This window comes from Hirundo rustica, chromosome 2 (assembly GCF_015227805.2).
Source record: "Hirundo rustica isolate bHirRus1 chromosome 2, bHirRus1.pri.v3, whole genome shotgun sequence".
NCBI lineage: Eukaryota > Metazoa > Chordata > Aves > Passeriformes > Hirundinidae > Hirundo > Hirundo rustica.
The window spans coordinates 97,763,791-97,786,840 of record NC_053451.1 but is presented as its reverse complement, the minus strand read 5'-3'; the positions used below and the strand labels follow the sequence as shown (position 1 = coordinate 97,786,840).

Here is a 23,050-nt window from a genome sequence, read left to right as displayed (position 1 = left end):
TGAAGGAGACAAATCAGTGTGAAATCTAACACAGTGTTTTTTCACAAGTTTAGTTTGAACCCCAGTCAGTCAGACTCCAGGGAGAGTTAACACATCTACACTTCTGTTCCACAGGCATCTTTGCCCTCTCTTAAGCATGGCTTCTTCCTCTACTGCTGGCTGCATCTTGAATCTGCGTGCCGTGTTTGCTCTGGCTCGGGCCTGACAGAAGGCTGAGTGGATTCACCTTCGTACAACGGAAACACTGGGAAAAAAAAAAAAAAAAAAAAAAAAAAAAAAAAAAAAAAAAAAAAAGTAATGTTTTATCTTTATAATCTTTATTGCCCCTAGGCCACCTTGTCAGCAACAGGACGCAGCTGCAAGGAGCGCCGCTCGGCACAAGGGTGCTGAGGGTGCGGACACCGCCCACACGACAGCGGCGATAACCCCCGAGCGGGCCGGGCAGGGCCGGCGCCGCCGGCCGGGTGCCGAAGGCGGGGCGACGCCGCCTCGCCGGCCGCGGGCCGAGGCCCCGCCGCTCCTGCCGGGCCCGCGCTGCGCAGGCGCAGGGGGGGCCGGGCCGGGCCGGACCCGCCGCGATCTCCCGGTCCCGAGCGAGGTCGGCCGCTGCCGGCGCTGCCGCGGGGCCGCTGCCGGGAAGGTGGGGCCGAGGCGGGCACAGTGCCGCCGCTGCCTCGCGGAGGCCGCGTTAGCCCCCCGGGAGGCCTGCGGGGAGGCAGCGGGCGATCGGGACGGGGTTGAGGTGACTGACCTTTGAAGGGCCGTGTCCCGCGTAGGAATCGCCCGCTTGCTGTAAGTGTCCAAGCTTAGAAGGCGCGGTGGCTGCACTTTGGCATTGAGCGCCCCGAGGCTGTCACTTCACGTTCTGTGTTTGCTAGCTTTAGAAAACTTGTCTCGCCGTTTCGGCTGTTTTGCTTGTTTGTTTTGGTTGTTTGCTGAACAAAAGCGGAGGTAGGAAAAAATCCAGTCGTACCATAGGCCTGATCTCATGGCACACGAGAGGAAACAGAAAACCTTTAACTCACTTACTAGGTTGGGATTAAGTTGGAAGTTGGCGGTGTTCCGCCGAGACCTCTCCGGCACAGGGTCACAGTGGGGTTGTTTGCAGTGCTCGTCAGGCAGGAATCTACTTTTCGTCTGAACCAGCATAATTCCATACATTCTTCTTTATGGTCAAGGTGTTTACCAGGCTTACACTGGGTGTGTGAGTAACCCCTCTGCTGTTCTAGTAACAGAGAAGATAACGAGGCTTGCCTTGTACCAGCCAGCATGCTGGAGTGTCTCTTACTGGGGTCTTGACATCGGCTCTTCGTTTTAATGAACGTGCTGTTTGAAGGTGCTGGATCCACTGCATCTGCTAGTTTCAGCTGAGGTAGAAGGAGCAGTGTATTCACATTGTTAATCTTAAGGGACGATTTATTCGTTTGGGGTTCTCTGTTATTAACAATTTTACTTCTTCCTGTCTGTGAAATGAACAATTGACTTTATAGTCAGTGATGGATACGCGGTACCAGAGGGGGCTGATGAGGGGGAGAGAGAGGAGCTGCTGAACAAAACTTTCATTCTCAAGTGAATCAGCTGTTAATGCCTCTGTGTTTTTGGGCTGGATGAGTGTGGGGATGACCTTGTTACAATATCAAGGTCTGGATGTGAATCTTTCAACTACTTTTTCTCTTTTTCGTAATGTCTTTTAAACAGGTTATGCTTAAAAGAGAGTTTCTGCCGTGTGCTTTTATGGTATCCAAGCTCACCTATTGATGCTTCCTTTGTAACTTCATGGTAAAACAGCTGCGAGTACCAATTTGATTACCACATCATCTATATCCAGAGATCACTTTTACTAAAATGTGGACTGCCAAAAAACTTTGTAGTGCTCAAATACTGTTGCTCCAGGTGAAAGAAGGCCAACTGTGTAGTTGCATATTTTCCAAAACTCAGCAGTTCTGTATTGGAATTCCAAACTATTGCCCTGTAAGAGTGCCATATAACAGAGTTAAATTCCAGGTAAGTATTTTTGTGATTCTCTAAAGGTACAGGTGATATGCATAAAAACAGTGATACAATAATTCATTTTAGACTCTACAGAGCTAAGCTTCTGATTTTGCAGTGTTAATTCTGAATTGAAGATGCCTTCACTTTATCAAGGTAAAGGGGCAGGCATCAATAAGTGCTAGAATACCTGTGTTTCAGAGTGAATTTTTGCATCTGATAGTTCTAAGTTGGGGAGAAACGTTAATTTTCTTCAAACTGTACTTCAGACAGTAGTGCAGGATAACTGACAGGCTGATTAGTTAGAGTGACAGTCATTAAGTGAAGAATAGGACCAGAGTTCTCTGAAAAATGACTTACAGATGCAATGTTGTGCAACAGGGTAAGAAGGAAATGGATTGGTAAAGGAGGATAAAAATAGAAGAGTTTGATTATAAAAAAAATCTGTAGATATAAATGAAAATAGCAGTAAAGGACACAAAGCAAAGCTCATTTTGGATACTAGCATATCCAGATAGCAGAGTTTTCCAATATCTAGTTAATCTTTAAAATAAAAATTGCTGCAGGCATAAGTTGTGGAACATTGATGTTTGAATTGTTTCATGGTGGCTAAGCAATTGCAAAATTCATCTAGATGACTTCACAATTATTGTCAAATAATGTCATACTGCTGTTGTTTTTCTTTTTAATGGTAATATGTCTGACTTGCTGATTGTAGGTTTCCAAGATAAATGATAAACAATCGGTAGTTGATAGCAGAATGGCTACTAGTGCAGAGGGAACCAAAATAGCTGTTGGAAAAAGTCCCAGTGGAGTATGTGATGGGAGACAACATTCATTACAAGGTATTGAACCTTTTACCATTCTCTTCTGGAGAAGTCAGCTTTCCCTACCCTCTTGACATCTTAAGGATCAAGGTCTAGAATCTTAATATGAAAGTTTTGTATCATGTGATGTGTTTCTTTCTTTTAATTTTAAGGGGATTGTATGTAAATGTTATAGTTTGCAAAGACTTGTGATTTTCTTAAGGTTCTTAATGGCTGCTTAGATTATGTACTTACTAATTTTTTCCGTCAACTTTGTCAAACTCTTATATTCACTGAAGGCTATGAATTGTTATGCTAGTGCACTTTTTTTCCTGTAAGAATTGTGAAAAAACAAACATTTCTCTGTCAGTGGTGATTTTTGATTCGGGTAAATTAGTAGTTACCCTTATGACGTTTTCTTTAGCAGTGCTGCCGAGCTAAACAGTTTTTTTTCTGTGACTTTTCTGGTTTTGTCACTCGTTGCAAATAACTTATCCTCAGATGTGCTGTTATGCATCATACATTTTAGTTCCTGTGCTTCAGGGTGTTTGGTCATTTGCATTCTATGTATATTTAGATTCTGTTTGTAAAGGTGTTTGTACTCAGTTGCTTTGGGCATTTTCAGCTTTTGTTTACAAGTGGGATGACAGGGAGGTGGTTATGACAGGTTAGGACACTGGGATGGTACAATGTTTCTGTAATTACATTGTTCAGAAGGCAGCCCTATGAGAAACTGTTGTGCTATTTCATGTGCATGATAAGCAGGAAGACAGTACCTATCCTCAGAAAGCTGTGTGGTACTGGATCATAATTTTTCTGTACAGCCTTATCTCCTTATATACATTCTCTTGAAGGTTTGCGTTATAAAATGGATGGGATAGTGCTGAGTAAACAGAAATGCCCCCACCTCCCAGTAGATTTTTAATCACCAGTGGGTTGTTTTTTTTCCTGCAGATGTGGTAATCTTTTAAAGGGATCTCTTAGGTTTATGTTTATTCCTGAATGCTCCTGCATTATCTGCAGAATAATGAAACTGAATAGCCCCAGTGCTCTTGTACATCTCTTTTCTTACGCTTCTCTTTTTTCTTTTGTAGACAACAGAAGCATTTCTATCCCCTTGGCCAGTTGAAATCTTTATATTTTGAATTCTTCCAGTCATCTAAGATGACAACATTTTATGAAAAGCAGTGGCAGGAGTGTTTGCTCTGTCCTGTTTATGTCGTATCTCTACATTATGTGCATTGTCCAGCTGAAATGTACTTGTGCATCTTCGAGATTCATTGATACGTTTTCTTAAGACATGCCAATATGACAACTTTGTGTTAATAGGTATTAATATCTTTAATAGTCACAATTTATGTTAAACTCTCTAAGAATATTTGTTTTGAAGTCTTGTGAAACAGGTGCTTCATGCTATTTCTTAAGTAGTAAGATTTCTCCTCTCTGCTCTGGCAGCTGAAGGAAGTGGTTTGTCTCCACATGTGACTATGCCCTATTTCTGTTACTTTGTAAGAAATTGTCAAGGAATAGTAATAATGTATCCTTAATTGATTTTCTCTCTTCTTCCTCTTTGGAATTTTTATAATTATACTATATTGTTTTTTATCAAAAAGGCAGCGATCTATCAGATCATCAAAGCAAAAGACATTTTTGAATCATACTTTGTCTGAAATACACCATTATAACTTGCAAATTGAGTGATGCTATGACATATTTGCAAGAATTCTTTTAAAAGTGTCCTGTTTCCTATTACTTGCCTTTCTGATTTTATAAGACACTCATCTAACAAATGCTTTCTTATCTTTTCCTCTTTCTCAGCGGTTTGTTTGTAAGGTGAAGCAACACTGCTTAACAGTATCTATGAAGCAATTGTTCCTTACAGAACCGTGACTCCTATTTATCTGTTTCATCTTTGTCATGTGCATCCTTTGTAGGTTAAGTGCTTTTTTACAGATTTGTTGGAGAGGCCTCAGTTCCATCCACTTTCCTGTAGGTGGATGTATAGTACTGATTGAAGATATTAATGTTCTGTTTCCTCTCTGTAATGCTGAGTATTTGCAATACTCTACTGATTTTAATATTCTGAACAAATGAAAGAAATGATTGTTTCACCAAGCAACAGACAAATGCTAGGTATCACTTAGGAGCTAAACATTACAAGACTTTCAAATTAACAACCAGGTAAAGCCCTGAGTGACCAAATTTGATCTGATAGCTGACCCTGTTTTAAGCATAAGAAGGTTGGGCAGGAAGTCACTTGAATGACTCTATGATCCAGTGATTTTTCTTTCTCATTATTTACTCACTTAGAGGTTGATAGATGTATGTGCATACCCTGTTTCTCAGTCATGCAGCTAGATGTAACCAGTGGATCTGTCATTTGAGCATGAATGTCATCTGCCAATTAACATTTGTACTGAGGAATTTTAAATTTTTTTTTTGTGTATATGACAAATACTTAATGTATACCTGGGAATTGGTCCTAATTAGTAGAAGTGTAGTGTCTGGGTAACACAGCTATGCTATTGCTACCCTTAATTTGAGGTTCTCTTGGGGAATCTGTAAAACAATGTTGTATTGCATACCATACAAATCCAGTGGGTCAAGTATTTCTGTTCACCAAAAGTAAAAAAATTGTCTTTTTTTATATTGTGTTAATTTTTGGATTTGAAATTAGTCTACTCTTTACAGAGTGTGAGACTAGCAGCATTCTTGAACAGTATTCCTTGACTTGAAATCTTAGCGCTGTTTTTTTCTTCTCGTGTGTTCTTCTCCCACTGAATTGTTTTGTCAGTCAAGTGACTGATTCGAATACTCATTCAATAATCTCTCTTTTTTGTCTCTTGGGTAGGGAAATGAAGGAGGCAGAAAAGTGTGGGATCTAAGTGCTAAGAAATTAACACACATGAAAGAGTGAATGCCATGTATCCAGACACTCAAAAGAGAGTAGTGGTTACTCCCAGTAACTGATAATTGTAGCTACTCTTCCACAAATCAGATGAAAATATGTAGTTATGTTGTATATAAAGGTATATCTTTTTGATTGATTTAGAAAAGGATTTGTACTTAGGATTATTTTAGAGTTGTTTTCGGTTTTGGAGATACTAAACTAACTACTGATTTTTTGATGCATTTAGTGATCAAAAGCTTTTACTGTTCTCAAATAACATGTGTTTTCTTATATAGTTAGAATATGTTATGCAGAAAGAATGAATGTATATTGCAAGACAATTTTTTTCTGTCTGACGCTATTTCCGCAGCCCAAATGAAGCACATCAACCTGTCCTTTGCAGCTTGTGGCTTTCTGGGCATTTACCACTTGGGGGCAGCAGCTGCTTTTCACAGGCATGGTAAGAAGTTACTGAAAGATGTGAAAGCTTTTGCGGGAGCTTCTGCGGGATCTCTGGCTGCCGCTGTCTTGTTAGCAGTGCCAGAAAATATAGAGGTAAATTAATAACCTCGTAGGTATAGGCCATAATAATTTTCAAAGGACTTTTTATATATATATATAATCACCTTCCATTAAGTTTATTAAAATATTTTGTGTCTGGTTAATTTCTTCTTGTTACTTGCTAGGAACAGGACTCTTGTATTATGTTTTCATTAACCACATCTCTGACTCATGAGCAAAAATGTTAGTGATAAAAATATTTCGTATGAACTTTATATGTTAAGCTGTGTAAAATCTCATGTGTGTGAACCTTTATTTGTAGGCAACAGGTATTCTTTAATTTACCAAAATGTATATTTACTTAGTGATGGTACACTACAAAGTAGATCATTGTTCTGTTGGCTAGAAATAGGCTTTGCTAAACAAGTGCATAGTGCCACCCTTTTAATCTTTTCTGAAAGGAAATGAAAATGGTAGATGGAGTGTGTCTTCATAAACAACCCCACCTGCTCAGATCTTTTTTTTGCTGCGTGTGCACCATTGAGTAGCATTAAAGGTTTTTGCATCTCCTTTAGACTCAGTGCATCCCATGCCTTAAGAGCACCCTGTAGGATTATCCCTCACAGCATTCTGTTCTGATATGTCTGGGTTGATTCATCTCCAGGGATGCCACTCCTTTCTCACCTTAGATATGATGTCAAGCAGAGACAGCAAGCTTATATTCAGTGATTACAGTGTTACAGATCCTGTGGAGAACCTTACGGGGGTGGGGGGTTGATGTTTATTTGCCTGGCTTTCCCCATAGGTTAAGGCTGATTTGCCCTCCTGTACCGTATGTAGTGACTTTGCCGTAATAAATGTAGAGGACCAGGCATGGTCAAAATTTTAGTATTTCTTTAGTATTTTAGACTATTGTGGGGAAAACAAGCTGTTAGATTTTTGGTCTAAGTTACACTTAATGTTTCATTCCAAGTGAGCATTTGATAACTTTCTCTGGGACCTAGCTTATTTCACTACAATTGATTCAAATAAGAGTCCCAGCCAAACCCCGCATTGCCACTGATCTTTCTGTTTGTTAGTTGGTTATTTCTGCTGGGATATGAACTCAGCTTGCAGCATTAACTATACTTCTGTCGCTTTCAGCAGTAGGCTTTTCCCTGGCTTCTTTCCCCTACCCCACTCCCCTGCAAGCATTCTTTATATGACCTGGTATTAGGCAAGTTCCACTCTGTTTGGAGAGAACGTCATTGTATTCTGTGCAGTCATTACTCCCATTCTGTCACCTCTGACTGGTAGTTCATTTCAAGTTTGCCTGCTATAATGTGTATCTCTGACTTTAATTTCCTATGTGGTGAGCATGGCAACCCTTTGTTAGCCCAAGGAAATTTTCCTGCTTATTGCAGACCCTCAGTATGAGCCCTTGTTCTCATCCTGGTCCAACGTACAAAGATCTTTCTAAGTAAAAATATTAGAACAATTTTTAGTTTTTGTTTATGGAAATTAAGTCTATATTACATTGAATCTGTTGTATTTTTTTCTTGAAAATTTGTCATATTATTGCAAACTAAATAAATCTTCATGAACTTTTTAGTACTTTCTTCTTTTGTGTACGTTTTAGTTATTCTTTTGTATTGTTTAAATGGAAAGTTGAGAGTTCTTTTGTCAGTGGGAATAATTCTAATTCTCATGGTATTTAAGTAAAGGCAGTGTTCTGTACTGAATAGAATTAACTTTTCATATCAGGAAAATTATATTATTATCATTACTACATTTCTAGCTTGAATTATTTTATTTCAACAAATGTAGCTCCTAATCAGTTAATTTTTTTTTTTCTTTTTTCCCCCCTCTCTCCAGAGATGGCAATGTTAGATAAGCCATAATTAGGCCTTTCTGCATCTCCCAGTCTCAAAGCTGTAACGCAATCTGTCCTTATCTTGGAGAGAATGTAACATTAAAGATTTATTGTTTTGGCTTTTGCTGTTCTAAGACAGTTTCTATCATATATTGGATTTTTGTCACTGTAAAGGCGTGGGACTTGAGAATTCTAAGGGGGCTTATTTATTTAGTTATGGATAGATAACTATTTTAAAATTACCTTGGTCATGTTTGATATCAAGTTTGCTTAACTCAATACAAGCAGTTACAGTTGCTAAACATGGTCTCAGTGATTATTTAAAATGTAGATATATTGTTTAAAGCTTCTAGCACTCAGATTCTAAAATAATTAGCTTTAAGAAGTTGTCCCTTTTGAGAGCAGAAATTGAGAGTCTAATACAGTCTATTCTTAGCACTTGCAGTATGGAAAGTAGTTTTGTGTCATTCCCCTGGTCTGGTACTCTTAGCTCCCCATAGCTTTATTTAAACATCTTAGATACAAAGATAGTATCCATATAAAGAAACCTGATGCCAGAACTGCATTTCTGTCTTCCGCTTAGATGAGTGCTTTGTCACACAGGTGATGTGAGGAAGTTTAACTCCTTCATTTAACTGGCTCTGATCTCATGCTAATCCTCACCATCCTCACTCCACCTCCTTCCTTGTTTTCCTTTCAATAGATTCTGTATCCTCCTCCTCCGTGGGATACATTCATATATATATATATATATTTTTTTTTTTTTCCCCCTTTCCTTTCCTTAGTCACTCAGTCATTTATTTTGTTACTGGCAACATATTTGTTCTTTATGCACCTAATAATCCAGGAATCCCAAACTATCTTTTATTCATGTGGTTATATAGGTGAATGTGGGTGAATTTATAAAGTACCAATTGAATTTAGTTTTTTTCCAAAGTCCCTAAAATCATTAGAAAAGCCTGCATGAAAGGGTAAAAAAAGGATTAGAAATACCGAATAGTGAGTCTTAAGCACTCAGGGTCATAATTCATTGTTTCAGCATGTTATGGCTGAAAAATAAATTATGCCAATTCCTTTAGTGTCCCATTGGAGTTCTTATGACTCACACTTCAAGCTGTTTTTCTGCAGTCATTAATGCTGGGCATTTCAGCTTGCGTAAAAGGTTCTCTGTGCAGGAATCAGTTGTCTGGTTTTCTGCAGTTTATTTTCTTCCTATGTCATCAATCATAGTTTTCCATTCATTAAATACTTGTATAGTATTTTTTAAATGAAATATGTGTATTTCCTAGTAGCTTATTTTTTGCATTAGTGAGAAGACATTGTAATTTTTTTTATTATTATTTTTTTTATTGCTTATAAACATCTTAAGGTACTGGTGTCTGGTTTAAGGTCTAAAGTAGACCTTAAAATAAAAGGTGGCTTTAGATTTTGAACTAAATAATTGTTCTTGTAATGGCATGATCTAGGGAACTGATTATTTAGCTGTGGTAGTATACAGAAAAATAGCCTTTAGCTTTCCTTGGTTGTTTAAGTGCTATCCTTGGAGTTTATAATTTTTTTTTTCATTAGGGTTTTTTTTTTTTTCCTTACAAATTAATCCTTAGAAAAGGATCAACATTTTTTTATGCATGTCTTGTTACAAACCAAGCACATATGGGAAAATCCTTTAGTTTGATCTAATAACTCTTTTATTAAAGCTTTAGCCTCCAATGTATTTTAGGTACTGCAGATGAACATGCTTCCCATCACTTAAACATCTTTAATGGTTAATGCTTTTCATTTCCAGAAATGTAAGCACTTTGCCTATGGATTTGCACAGGAAGTCAGAAGATTGAACTTTGGTGCTGTAACGCCTGGTTATGATTTTATGAAAACACTTAGGTACCTATCTTAATGCTTCTGTAAGATAATTCTTGCATTAGAAAACTCTCCAAATGCAAATGGAGAGGTTGTGTATTTCTTCTGTGCTGTGGGGTGCTCACCCCTAGTGCATTTGCAAGGGTTTTAGATAAAAGTGGTGAGTAATGCTGAGCATTTTCTTTCCTCTAGGGAGGGCATAGAGTCTATTCTTCCTTCTGATGTTCATGAGATAGCTGAGAACCGGCTCTATGTGTCAGTCACTAACTCAAAGAGTGGGGAAAATCACCTGGTTTCAAATTTTGCCTCCAGGGAGGACCTCATTAAGGTAATCATGTTGAATATGGCAGTTATAAATAAAAACACTGGAGATTCTTCAAGGCTTAAGAGACTATTTTTAATTGTACAGTAAAATCACTGTTTCATTCAGGTATCCACTTCTCCCAGTCACGCTACAAGTATAATATAAACAATGTTTAAAGCAGAATTTGATCCTAGAGCTTCACAAACTTTGCTAAAATTTATTTGGTGTTTGTGGGTGTTTTCTTCATTGGTAATTCAAATTCTACCTTGTATGCAAAGTGTTTCTAAAAGTAACAGGTAACTAATTGCTTCAGTAAATGAGAACTCAGTAGAGAGTCTAAAAATGTTGTGAAAATGTTTGCATCTCTTAATTCACTGATATCATTATGTTTCATCACAAAAGAAAGTAAAGGAAATTTTTTAAAAAAATGCAACAATTCCTACAGGTGTTTGTGGATAATGGTTATAAAGTAATGCTAAGTACTGCATATAAGCTGCATTTTAACTGTAGCTGGAAAGTATATCTTTCACTGCCATTCTCTTCATCTGAGTGCCACATTTTAAGTTTGAATCAGGATTGAATGCATAAGCTGGTATGAGATGGTAGGAGCAATTCAGATGCATGTGAAGCAGATCTTCTTTATAGAAATTGCTTGTATCTTAGTGGAAGACATAATAAGATATAGCAGAATAAAGGAGAAAATAGAATAAGAAGGAATTCCTTCTTTCTCTATCCTTGTGGATGCTTAGAGCTAATAAGGGTTTCTTTATAGTTATCACTTTAAAAAAAATTACACTTGTTAGTAAAACCTCAAAGTGTGCATTGGGAGTTTGCCTTTAAAGTATATTTTTAAAAATTTTGATCCATTTATATTCTACATAGACAGTCCTCAAACTTTACCGGACTTTGTCATGCAAATATAATTATGTGAAAAGTTTATTTCAAGTTATGCACTGTTATTTCTAGCTATAGTGCACAATGGTAGCAAGCATGGAGATTTTTATTCTTTATGTGTTTTTGCAGTGAAATCTAACCTGGAGACAATTAGAAGCATCAGGGTGACTTTTGAAATGTGTATATTTTACTACTATTTCAATGGGTTTTTTTTCACTGATTTAGCCATTTCTGTTTTATTCTTTTGTTTTCTATGGTAGCAGTAGGGTTGGAGTAATAGAAATAAAATTACAAATAACTGCTCATTGGAATAACATTCATGTTGTCTGATCTTTCAGTCCAGCTCCTAATACCTGTTTTTGTGCATGCCCGCAGCCCTGCCTATATCATGAGTACAACTGTCTGAATGCTGGTGGCTGCCACAGGAGCAGGGAGGGTAGAGCTTGTTAGGTTATTTTATTGTATCATACCTAGGCCTGACCTACATCCAAGGCATAGATAAAGGTACTGCTGGGCAGATTGTTTTCTAAACAGCAGAATTTGCCAGAAATCTTTCAACTTCATATAGACTTGGTTTCAATGTTTAACAAATAAGCCTTATGGTTCCAGAGTTTTTCATAATGGCTAAAGTGAATGTGTGTTGCTATAATGCTAAGCTTTTGTCTTTTTTTACTATTTCCTGTGGACTTGGAAAGGCAGGTAATAATCTCCCACTTTAGAAGTGTCTCTACTATATGTGAAGACAATCATCTTGGATCAGCATTCCTAGATTTGCAGTTCTTAAACTGCAGGTGAGGAGGAAGGGAGGCATGATTTGTGTGTTTGTGAGGGAGCAAGGCACAGGACACTGGTAATAGTTTGGGAAAGTAAGGCAGTGCCTAAAAGTCCACACTGGTCTGTTAGTGGTAAGAAATACTGAGTGTTTGTTCTTCATACTTGTCCCGTCTCTCTTCTCTCAGGAGATCTAAGTGACTTTATAAGAAGAAAAACTGCTTTCTTCAGTCCTCTTAAAAAGAACTCAAACTTTGCAGGAGTCACCTGGTTTTGACTCCATTCACTAAATCTTTTTTTCCACATTTTTCTTAGTTTAGAAGGGCCAATGTCAATGGGATGGAGTTGAGGAAGAGAGGAGAAAAAGATGCTGGGCTGGAGAAGAAGTCAATGTTGGGAACTTAGGAATCTTGTCTTAGGCTTTTGTGAGCAAAAGGCCTGTTTGGTAGAGAAATAGCTGCAGTTTCACATTAGAAAACTGCGTGAGCCTTTTTATCTGAGCTCAGGCAAAGCTCTGCATCACTCGGTAGAGAAATAGGCAGGAAAGCAGTTCTCAAAGTGGGAGTCGAAGACCTCATAAACATACACAGTCTAAATTAAAACTTGTTAGGGGAGCAGAGCGGTTTAATAATGAAATAGCTTAAATTTTGTAGGAGTAAATGTAATTCCAGCCAAAAGAGCTCAGGCATTTTCTTTCATAATCTCTATGGATTTGGGTTTTTTTTTCTGCACCTGTTCATCTTTCACACAGTGTATGCACCAGTTTGTGACCTGCTTCTGTTCCCTAGGTTGGTCGTCCATGCCACCACACAAGCATGTGCATGTTCTCCCTATTTAGCTGGATGAAAAATTCTGATACACTGCACTTTGTCCATGCATTTACCTCTTCTGGAAATGCTGTATACTGATTGCATATCAGTATGGGTGGATACAGAGGTATAGAGATATCCACACTGTCTCATAGGTATTGTTATGAATGGATAGAAAGATATATGTGTGTGTACAGTTGTACATGACAGAAGAGGTGTCCTGGTCTAAAAAAATTAAAATAAAAATTGAAAGCAGCTATACATATGTGACTTTCCAGGATGTTCATAGTATTTTTGAAACTTTGAAAATCGGGTGTATTAGAAAAGGAAACACTGTATTAATATGCTAACAGACTGACTTGGTCAGCTTCTTCTTTAACAATATACTGCTTTTTTTCATCATATGCATATTTAATTTCTTGAAAACCATAGATTTACTTCACACTGTGCAAAACTAAGTCCATACTCTAAAATCACATTAATCATTGAGTTAATTTTTGATATTTTGTTTTGAGAGTTGTCACTGTCAAGTCACAAACCCCCAAACCCTGTTGAATAATTTTAATCACATTTTGACACATCACAACAAAAACACATTTTGAGATGACAGTGGATTTATGTAAAACTAATATATTGACTGGAAAATATATGTGAAAATATGTATTGGTTCTAAATTACTTGGTTATAATTTTTTTTTTTCTTGATTTCTGCTTTCTTCCCTCTAGGTCCTGCTAGCAAGTAGTTTTATACCAGTGTATGCAGGAATTAAGCCAGTGGAATTTAAAGGACAGGTAATTTGTCATTGGCTACAAACTTTCTTTTTATATGTTCTTCATTTACGGTGTAACTATTTTGTCTTAAGGGAAAGCAACTTCAATACTATACTTTGTATTTCTTATAGGAAAACCTTTTTACAGTTGTCTTTACTCATCTAGCTCCTACAACTTTTTTGTCTTTCTCACATAAACATATTTAACACCTTAGGAATAATTTTAAAAGCATGAAAGTGGCTATTTCTTCTTTATGATACTTCAGTTCCCCATTCATACAAATGAGGCCTCTAGAACCTTTATAACGGTCACAGCCCCTCCGCCAAAAAACCCCACAAAACCATATGTATTTGCTGCTAGCTAGGTAGTCATTATATCAGAAAGCTTGTCAGCTTTAGAATTATAGATACAGCAATACATATCAGCTGAAATACTGGAGGGGTTTAAATCAGTATTGTTTGACTGCTTGAGTTAAATGGAGACTGCTTGCAACTTCCCAGGGTCTGGAATTTTTTTGATTGAGTCTATATGTTGCTTGTACGATTTCAATAGGGAATATATGGCTATTTTAGGTTCATTCTGCCATTAAAGGGAAGTTAAAGGGAAGAAAATGTCATTATTAAATTTCTTGTGGTATTCTTTCAATTAAGAAATTGAAAAGTTGGCTCAGAGCATTGTCCAAAAGTTACTTGAAACCCGTTTTACTGGATGAACAGTTCTATTATGATTTGCATAGATACTGTGATATTTAATGAAGCCTTTTTAGATTTTTATTTTAGCTTTGTAGTATTTTACTGCAGACTTTTTTCTAGGGGACAGTTCTCATTCCTGAGTATTTTTTGCATTCAAAAGTTAAATCAATGAAAGTTTCATGGAAATTGGTTCTTCTGTTTCTTGAAAGCTTCATGTCATTCCCAAAGCTTCTTGCTGCTCTCCTTTAGTAAATTCAGAATAAGTGGTTTCTGGGATGAGGTTGCTTTCGTTTATTGTTACTTGTTGTAATAGTTAGTTCTGCACGTCTGCCCTGACTTTTCTCAGATTCTATAAAACAGTGAATCTGTGGACTGGGGAGGTTTTTTGGGGGTGTTTTTTGAGAAAGCTGTTGCCTGTAAATGCTTCTGACTTGCATTCTTATGTCCCAGATGTTTAGCTCCGGGTGAGAGCTCTCACTTGCAGTAGCATTTCTTTGTTCTGGAGTCGTGGGTAGTAAGGATGTGTGGGTGTGTGGCAGGGGCCCCCAAGCGCACGCTGTAGTGCCAAATACATGGAATGTACTGTCATGGCCCAGACACGAGCACCAGCCCAGTAAGGTGCATTGGGTATGGATTTGACTCTGCAAGGTCACCTATCAAAGAGCATCATATTCCAAGTTTCCAGAAAGCTTCATGTAGCAGACCAGGTTCTGTCTGTCTGCATTTACCCTGGTTTCAAGAGGTAAATTCCTTAGGCCATGGGTCCATGGCAGCATGGAATCAAGATTACTTCCTGTTAGCTGCTTGAGTCTACTGGCCTTATCTGTACTTTAGAACAATTGATCTGCATTTTCTCTGGGCTACACGTGTCACCTGCACACACATCACCAGGTGACCGAGGAGTGTTTCTAGAATGTATTTCACCGTGTTACTTGTGCTGTGTTATCAGCTAGCATTGTTCAGATAAGTAAGGGAGTATGGTGCGCTTTTGCTGAATTAGTCAAATGTGTTGCTAACCTGCCCATTTGCCTAGAGATTGAACCCTAGGGTAAACATTGCACTTTAGTTTTATTTTTAGGAAGAGTATTTTTTGGGGAAGCATTTGGCTTCACAGGGGATTAGCTAGTTTACGTGTAAATATGCATGCCTGCAGGCAGGACTCTTGGGATGAATAAGCTAGATTTCATGTTAGTATGGACAGAACATTAGTCTGCTCATAGTATGTTTTCTGATTAATGAGCCAGAAAATAATCTGATAAAGTCTAAGATGACATATGAGAATTTATAGTCTGTTAATGTCCTGAACCTGATAGGACTAGTTTATTGCCAGGATTGGGGATTTCAGATATCCTGGAATTGAGCTTCCAGTAACACTAGTGCAAACTTGCTCCATGTGACATTATCTTTCTCTGACCTGGTTTGGTGTCCTCTGAGTCTCTGACAAGGTTAATTTTCAAGACAGATAAAGATCTGCAGATGATGGAGTTGGCTGTGTCTGCTGATGAGTCTGTAGTTGGTGTGACTGTAGTTCTCATGGAATATCTTGGTAAAAACCCTCTGCTGCTAAATGGGTAGGTTCTGTTAGGCCAAGCCTTCATGCTGTTGTCTGGTTTGGTTTTCATTGCAAGTTATTTCAAAACTTTCTCTGGTTTTGCATTGTTCTAGAATATTAATGAAATGCTTTCAGAAGCTACCAGGAATTTGTCTCATCAGCTAAGAAGCATTTTTCAAGAATTGAGTGGTGCAGTTAAGAAAAGCTGATGCTTCACTTGTCTTTTTGCAGAAAATAAACGTTCTATAAATGTTTTACAACTAGGAAACATGAGCTAAAATATTTTTGAGCGAAAAGGAGTTTTCTCTCAAAAGAAAGTAACAGAATATACAGAAAATAGTGTTAAATTAACAGCATTGCCCATGCCTTAGTAAATATTTCCATTTTCAAGTAAATATTGAAGTTACATAAGGGGGGAAGGGGAAAAATAAATAATCATAATTTTTAAAAATGTGAGAACTTTTGAGTTTTAAAAGTACTAAGTTATACTTATGAAAAACATCAGTAATGTCATTTGTTATGGTGTCTTTGACATGGCTTACACACAGATTCTACTGTAGGAAATGCAGCAAAAAGACATTTAGTACTCCAAGGAACATTGCACATAAATCAATAATAAATTACTATTTATAGACAGACACAAAAAAGCCTTGGTGCTAGAAATTCTAGTATGTTGCAGCTTTGCTCACAGCAAAGCTGTAGTGGGAGTCTGAGAAATCTGGAAGATAGCTTTAAATGATTCTGGAATTCTCTTTTTTTACTCTTGTTCTAAGGTGAAGAGATCTACTCCTCATTGAAAAATCAAATGTTTGTGCAGAGTGAAGGAATTTAGTGGTATATTTTGGCTACTGTCATCAGCTAATGTCAAGGGTCAGGTGCTATAGCATATAATGAAATAATAGGATGAAAAGGGCCATAGAAACTACTAAATGTTAATATTTGTAGCTTAGATTTTGAGATCAGGAGCATAGAACTGATCTGAGAGAGTGAAGAAAAGAGTGCTGTGGGGAGGCTGTGTATGCAGACAAATACACAGATGAATGGATAGATACCACCACTAGCCCCTTGCGATGTATTCATGTGTTGAAGAGTAACTCAGCACGTCACCAGATACTGGAGTTCACAGGGGAAGTCAAATGTGGCACTAGGAGAAGTCTGTGTAAAATTAAAATAAGATTTGCTTTAAGTGAGAGTAAAGGACACAGCTGAGAGGGATCTATAAAGGCGATGAACCTCTGAGAATCTCAGGGGCTTCTGAAGAACAAACACTGTAACTGGAGTTAATGCTTCCTGTATAGCAGTACCTACACTGAGAGCTAGTGTCTTGCCAAGAGCCAACAATTTACTTTTTGTGAGAGGATTTTTTTGGTTTGAGTTTTTTTTTTTTCGTTGTTGTTGCTTGTTTTTTAAACTTTTGTGACTAAGTTCCTGTAGTGTTTTCAGGAATCGTGATGCAAAACTGGCATTATTTTGCCATTTATGATGGTCACATAGAGCATCACTTACATCAGGAAAGCAGTCTTTTGCTTGATTGGTGCTGAAGATTACTAGTACAATTTGTCATTTCTTCTTAGTGGTCTGTGTTAATCTAACTTGAGGATGATATCCTGGAGGTAAAACTCTTAAGAAACGCTGAGGTGGATCTTAATTATTCCTACAACATTTCTGCTTGCCTGGCTTTGCGTGTCTGCAGTAGTCTACATTTTACATAGTTAATGTTTGTTTCCTTTATAATTAGTGAAGACAAAAATACTTTTTCAGCACAATTAAAGTGAAATATAAACACCTGCTTTATGATAAGGTGAATCATGTGCTAGAAGTGTTTTCTCTCCCTTGATGATAAAGGAAGTGTAGAATTACTAATTGACTTTAGACGTGTAAAGTTCACTGAGATGCATCTGCTCAACAGACCTCATGTGTGATGTCAGTGAATCCATCTAGCCAGCAGACTGGTGTTGATTTTGGGCTATGCCTGTAAGCACAGAAAGAAATAGGATGGTATAAATACATTAACAAGAGATGCTGCAGCTGTGCTGTTTATATTGCAATGGAATTTGGCCCCTAGATCTCGTTCTTGACCATATTCAACTCTTGCAGCAGACTTAGGCCTGCTCCCTCTTATGTCATAGTTGTTCAGCTCCTTCCCATCTTTATCCTTCTAGCTGCTGCTGTGTTGTGTAGTGTATCTAAGAAATGAGGCTCTGCAAGTAAAATCACAGAATAGAGGAGTCACGTATGGTTTAGCTTCTGCAGTCAAGAGTACCTCCACATACAGTTTGTACAGCTCCTGCTGTCATCAAAATAATGTTCTAGAGGAGTTTACATTATATGATATTGTTTATGTGTAATATTAACAGTCTTGTCTTTTTGTGTATGTGTTGAGAAAAATTTCCTCAAGGGCATTTTATTTTTTAATAAACTGAAAAGTCTTATAAGTAGCTTGGTAAATTCATTACACCAAATTTGTACATCATGTCAAATGCTCATTGATTCAAGTCTCTGCTTGTAGATTGTCGGTTCCTTGATACTTGACACATGCTGAAGCTTATTCGTTGTATTCTTAGAGGGAAACTTGTAAGTTTTCTTGAGAGCAGAGGAGGCAGGGTCAGCAAGGGTAAAGTATTGCATTATGATCATACTGTACTGGTGTTACTTTGAAAATATTTCTGTTTTCCCATAGAAGTGGGTCGATGGTGGCCTTACCAATGGCCTTCCTATCTTGCCTGTTGGAAGAACTGTGACAATTTCCCCTTTCAGCGGTCGGTTAGATATCTGCCCACAAGATAAAGGGCGTGTGGACCTGTATGTTAAATTGGCAAAACAAGATATGATGGTAAGTTGCTTGTTTATTACCTTGAAAACACTAAAAAGCACTTCTGCAGTTATGTTCATATTTGAGTGCCTATTTCATGCTTACATATCAGCTTATGTAAAGTTTTGGTATTTTCTGTTTTGCAAATGGAGTTTAAAACTTTTCTTAAACACGAGGAGAATGTAGGATAAAGAAAGTTTGAAAAACATTGATCTAGTACAAAACTGAGCAAATTATAACAGGCTGTTCAGTTAACACTGGGTTTGCTTTACAACCTGTCTTTGACTAGGCAAAGTGTTTATAGAAAAAAATAAAATGGAATACCTCAGGAGAGGACAGCTGCAGAGCATTTCTTCATACTTAACTGAAATCAGTTGCTCTAACTAAATTTAAAATGCAAGTTTAAGTTGTACATTTTGAAATGGTATATATACCATGACTTGTCACTGCATTGGACAGGAGGGCTTGTCAACATTTGTGACTACAATGCTTTTCCAGAAGTTTTGTTAGAAGTTGCAGAAACATTTCTGTATATTGAAATATGAGACTGATTTTTATTGTCTCCTTTGCATCATTGACATTTCTGTCTTTTCAGCTTTTCTCTCAAACTTTAACCACAGTTTTGCTTTCTTCAGCATGCTAAAAGAAAATATTGAATAGTGATAGACCTAGTGGTCAACAATATTCCATTAGAAAAAAAGATTAACAATCATAAGTACTTTTTAAAACTTCCTTTCTATGCGGTTTTTAATGTTTTCTTAATTTTACTAAAATTAGTGTTATGTAACACCTTTCTCAGTTGGACCAATTTTTGAATCTTTGTAATGTTTCACTTAGAGATATTAAGCATGATAATACTTGGTGAAGATCATGAAGTACGAGTTTATTAATTCATATATCTTGGAAATATATACAATCATTGTATATTGGTTGTGTTTTGTATCTAGAGGATAAAAATGAGCTGGTGTTCAGTTTAATTTAGAGACAGAAAATTAATTGCACAGTTACATTGCTTCTGGGGTCATGTGCAGACTTGTGCCTAATCCCAGGCAACATCTTAAACTATTCAAATTGAAGCACCTCTGCATTTAGGGCTGTGAATATGATCACTAAGAATAATTTAATTTCAGCAGTGTTGTAATCTTCATAAATTGAAGAGTTGTACGTCTTCATTTATCTATATTGGAATGTGAATAGTTTTCTGTCTCCATCTCCTAGTGTCAGAATTTGAATAATTGCTTTCTTCAGATAGTGAAGATGATTTTGATATTATTGTGCAAAATTGTTTATAATAATGCGGCTAACTATTAAATATATTAAAAAAATGTTGTGAACATTATTAAATATCATTATATTTTTAGTCAGTTGTAAGAATAAAGTCTGTATTCAAGAATAAAGCTCCAAAATATTTTTAGGTGTCAGAATGACCACTTAAGATGCTGAGTAGCTCTTAAGTTGTTGGTAGTACAAGCTACATTTATACTCATATGTTAAACATTGCCTGGGAATGTTCCCAAGAATGTGGTTGTTTGCACTTTTAAGTTGTCAAAATATTTCCTTGCACAAGTTTAACATGTGCCAGCTACCACTTTGCGAGACAGTTTCAGGAGTGTTCCCAAAGCTCAGGTGTTTCAGAAACTTTGGACAGTTTTATAGGCAGACAGCCTGTCTTGCATGCTGCGAATTTAACTCTGTGTGTGTGGGCTGTTCCAGTTTGTCCTGGCACTCAACAGTGACCCTGGATGTGGTTAGTTCCTGGTGTACACACAGCCATGCTGGTCTTTTCATTTTGCATATGCTCCATGAAACAGATGACAGAACAGTCACATTTAGATTGCATTAATAAACTGATTTATGGCTTCTTGCTCTGTTGCAGCTGTCTCTCGCCAACCTAGTAAGACTTAATCAAGCTTTGTTCCCACCAGACCAGGAGAAAATGGAATTGTTGTACCAAAATGGCTTTGATGATGCTGTACGCTTTTTATTGAAAGAAAACTGGTTTGAGTAGACAACTCATAGAAAATTAGCAAAACATCTTGGCTGTCAAAACAGGGCTACAGGCATCCTAGAGAATCTCAGGGATTGCTACCCCAGTTCCTGTTCATAAAAATAAGAATCCCAATGGATTTGCATCTGCTTCTGCTGAGAAAGTATCAGTTGCACTCCACGGAGCTGTATAAACATGTCAGAACTGGAGCTGGACGTGCCTGGTGGATGTCTTGTTTTGAGGAGGTTCCACTTAGATTCATTTTGCTTCAACTGGGGACTTGAGTGTGGGATTTGTAAAAAACTTGTGTTGTCATAATTTCAGAAATTCGGAAAAGTCTTTTTCAGTGTTATTTGAGAGGAGAATTGATGTTATATCATGAAAAATTACAGTCTGTATTATTCACTTAACAGAATTCTGCCTATTAGTTCTGCATATTAATTGGATGCTTGCAGTGTTACTGATTTGAAATATAACTTGCACTATTGTAAAGGACTTGAAAATTAAGTACTAGCCACAAGAAAATAAAACATTTGCACTCTTATGTATTTTTTCACATTAAAAGTTCTTTTATTGTGAAAATTAAATGTTTTATTTTAAAATTTTAAATACTGCTGAATTTTTTAGCAGAAATGTTATATAAAAATAAATTGTGAAGGAGGGTGTAAAAAATTGTTCTATTTATTATGTTTTCTTCTTATGCCAAAATTGAATAAATATATTTTCTTGAAACTTTTGTCAAGAGTTTATTTACAAGCGTCCTGGAATGATATGATGATCTTACTATCTAGTATCAGTCTACTGGGGTGGAGTTGATGAGAGTCAATTGGTAATGAACTCAGATTCACGTATCTTGTTACTCTACTATTCACATTGCGTTGACTACCTTAAGTTCAGGATTTCATGTCTCAGTGCCCAAATGCTAAAATCTTCAACTCTTTATGTAAAACAGAGTGTTTGGTTTATAAGAGTGGGGCTTAAGTTGATTTATGAATAAGTAAAAAAAATATATAATTCAAAATCAGAGGTTGAATCAAGCATGTATGAAATATTAGAATTCCTAAAATCAACCGAAAAACCTGAAGCTAAGCAAAAAACCCTTATAGCTTTTTGAAAGCCTCTTCAGCAAGTAACCACCAGATTTATATGAATATGTAGACTGCATCACATTAGAAATCATGTGCAGAGATTTAATTATTACTGTTACTGATAAATATAAAAAGATTATGTGAAGCAGCTTATATTTATTTTAGGACAGCATTTGTTTCTAAATGCATGGGGTTCTGTATATAGGATAGCTTGCATGACTTTCAGATAGTAGGATAACATTTTTGCATGTAAAACTGAAATAAGTTACCTTTGTGTGTCTCCCACTTGCATTCTCATTTGTACAGACAGTAGCTTCCAGCATGAATTGCAGTAGTAGATAATGCTATTAAAAAAAAATATCTTCTTTCATGCTGATCTGCTGTGGTCAAAGTCTTGATTCAATGGTAATAACTGCCCTGGAATTCTGGTGAAATCTTGAAACTGTTCTTTTTCACTCAGAGAAACTGAGAAATCTGACAAGATCAGGGCCTGTTAGATTTTGGTTTCTATATACAATAGTTCTGTTCTTCAGGGTGTGAATGTGATCCTTTTTGAATGGAGGAAGTTCAGGGGGTTTTTACCACTTCACAAGTTCTTCAGGTGATATGGATCTTTACTAGCTAATTATCCTGAGTAATAGCTGGAATTTTCTGTGAGGCTGTCATAAATCAGGTGTGCTGAAAAAGGATCCTTGCCACCTTATTTTTCTCACAAAAGCCTAAGATATTAGAGAGTCCTCCTTACCAGGTCCTAAATAAGTGGAGTTGAAAATTAGTTAGTGATCTCTTTGTTAAAATAAACCCCAATGAAATAACTGGATTTTTAATTTCAAGAATACTTTAGATTCCGTTGCTTCTTTTCTTTTAGATGTGTTCTAGGTGTATTCCTTGTGTGGCTGAAGGCAAAACCGACACTCCACAGAATTTTGTCTTTTGATGGACATGCTCTGCAAATAGGGCCGCATAACTATTTTTTAAAATGTTACTAATACCCTAAAAAGAAGAAGGAGATGAACCTTGCAAAAGTTTGTACCTACTTTGTACCATGTATAAATAGAAGGTTCCATTTTTGCTGAAACCTGAGTGGTTCTGATGGCTGTGTTGTCTGGGAAACAATTGTTTTGGTTTGTTTGTTTTTTTGATTCAGATTTCATTATGTCTTTTGAAAATCCTCAGTACAAACAGTCAAATCTAGAAGATGAGACAGGCTAAAGTTAAATTTTCTCATGAGAATGAAAATATTTTTTATTACAAAGCACATGTTCTTATCTGTGCTGATATTTCTTCAGATTATGCTAAGGTGCTTTTTTTGTGTTTATATATTCTGAAGTATGTTTAAACAGGACATACAAATCCTAAGGAACTATTTTATTCTTGGATTTCATGATTTTCCATATTTCAGAAATGCAATGATTCTATATTTTCTAAGACCTCTGTTTTCCTAAAAGACTCTGGACTCTGAACTCTACTCTGACC

At 36.9% G+C, this 23,050-nt stretch overlaps 1 protein-coding gene across 4 annotated transcripts; it reads left to right on the top strand.

Moving 5' to 3' along the window:
- The first annotated feature begins 626 nt into the window (after window positions 1-626).
- Window positions 627-21,171, top strand: PNPLA4 (patatin like phospholipase domain containing 4). 4 transcript variants are annotated; one of them, XM_040056555.2, is made up of 9 exons: window positions 627-792; window positions 1,699-2,004; window positions 2,708-2,834; window positions 6,089-6,240; window positions 9,825-9,919; window positions 10,088-10,223; window positions 13,399-13,464; window positions 18,368-18,520; window positions 20,376-21,171. In XM_040056555.2, exons 2-9 carry the CDS (start codon window positions 1,846-1,848, stop codon window positions 20,505-20,507), a joined length of 1,020 nt encoding a protein of 339 aa, XP_039912489.1. In that variant the 5' UTR covers window positions 627-792; window positions 1,699-1,845; the 3' UTR covers window positions 20,508-21,171. The 4 variants fall into 4 exon arrangements, with proteins under 4 accessions (XP_039912489.1, XP_039912488.1, XP_039912490.1 ...); XM_040056554.2 differs by having other exon boundaries at window positions 628-792; window positions 6,056-6,240; window positions 20,376-21,170; XM_040056556.2 differs by lacking the exon at window positions 627-792 and having other exon boundaries at window positions 1,870-2,004; window positions 6,089-6,145.
- Window positions 21,172-23,050: the final 1,879 nt, after the last annotated feature.

What these genes read in the sequence shown, in the direction of transcription:
- PNPLA4 (XM_040056554.2), top strand. Translation starts at nt 1,846, where the DNA reads ATGTGGACTGCCAAAAAACTTTGTAGTGCTCAAATACTGTTGCTCCAG. An exon ending in GAGACAACATTCATTACAAG is followed by an intron (nt 2,835 to 6,055) that starts GTATTGAACCTT and finishes CTATTTCCGCAG; the next exon opens with CCCAAATGAAGCACATCAAC. An exon ending in GATTTTATGAAAACACTTAG is followed by an intron (nt 9,920 to 10,087) that starts GTACCTATCTTA and finishes TCTTTCCTCTAG; the next exon opens with GGAGGGCATAGAGTCTATTC.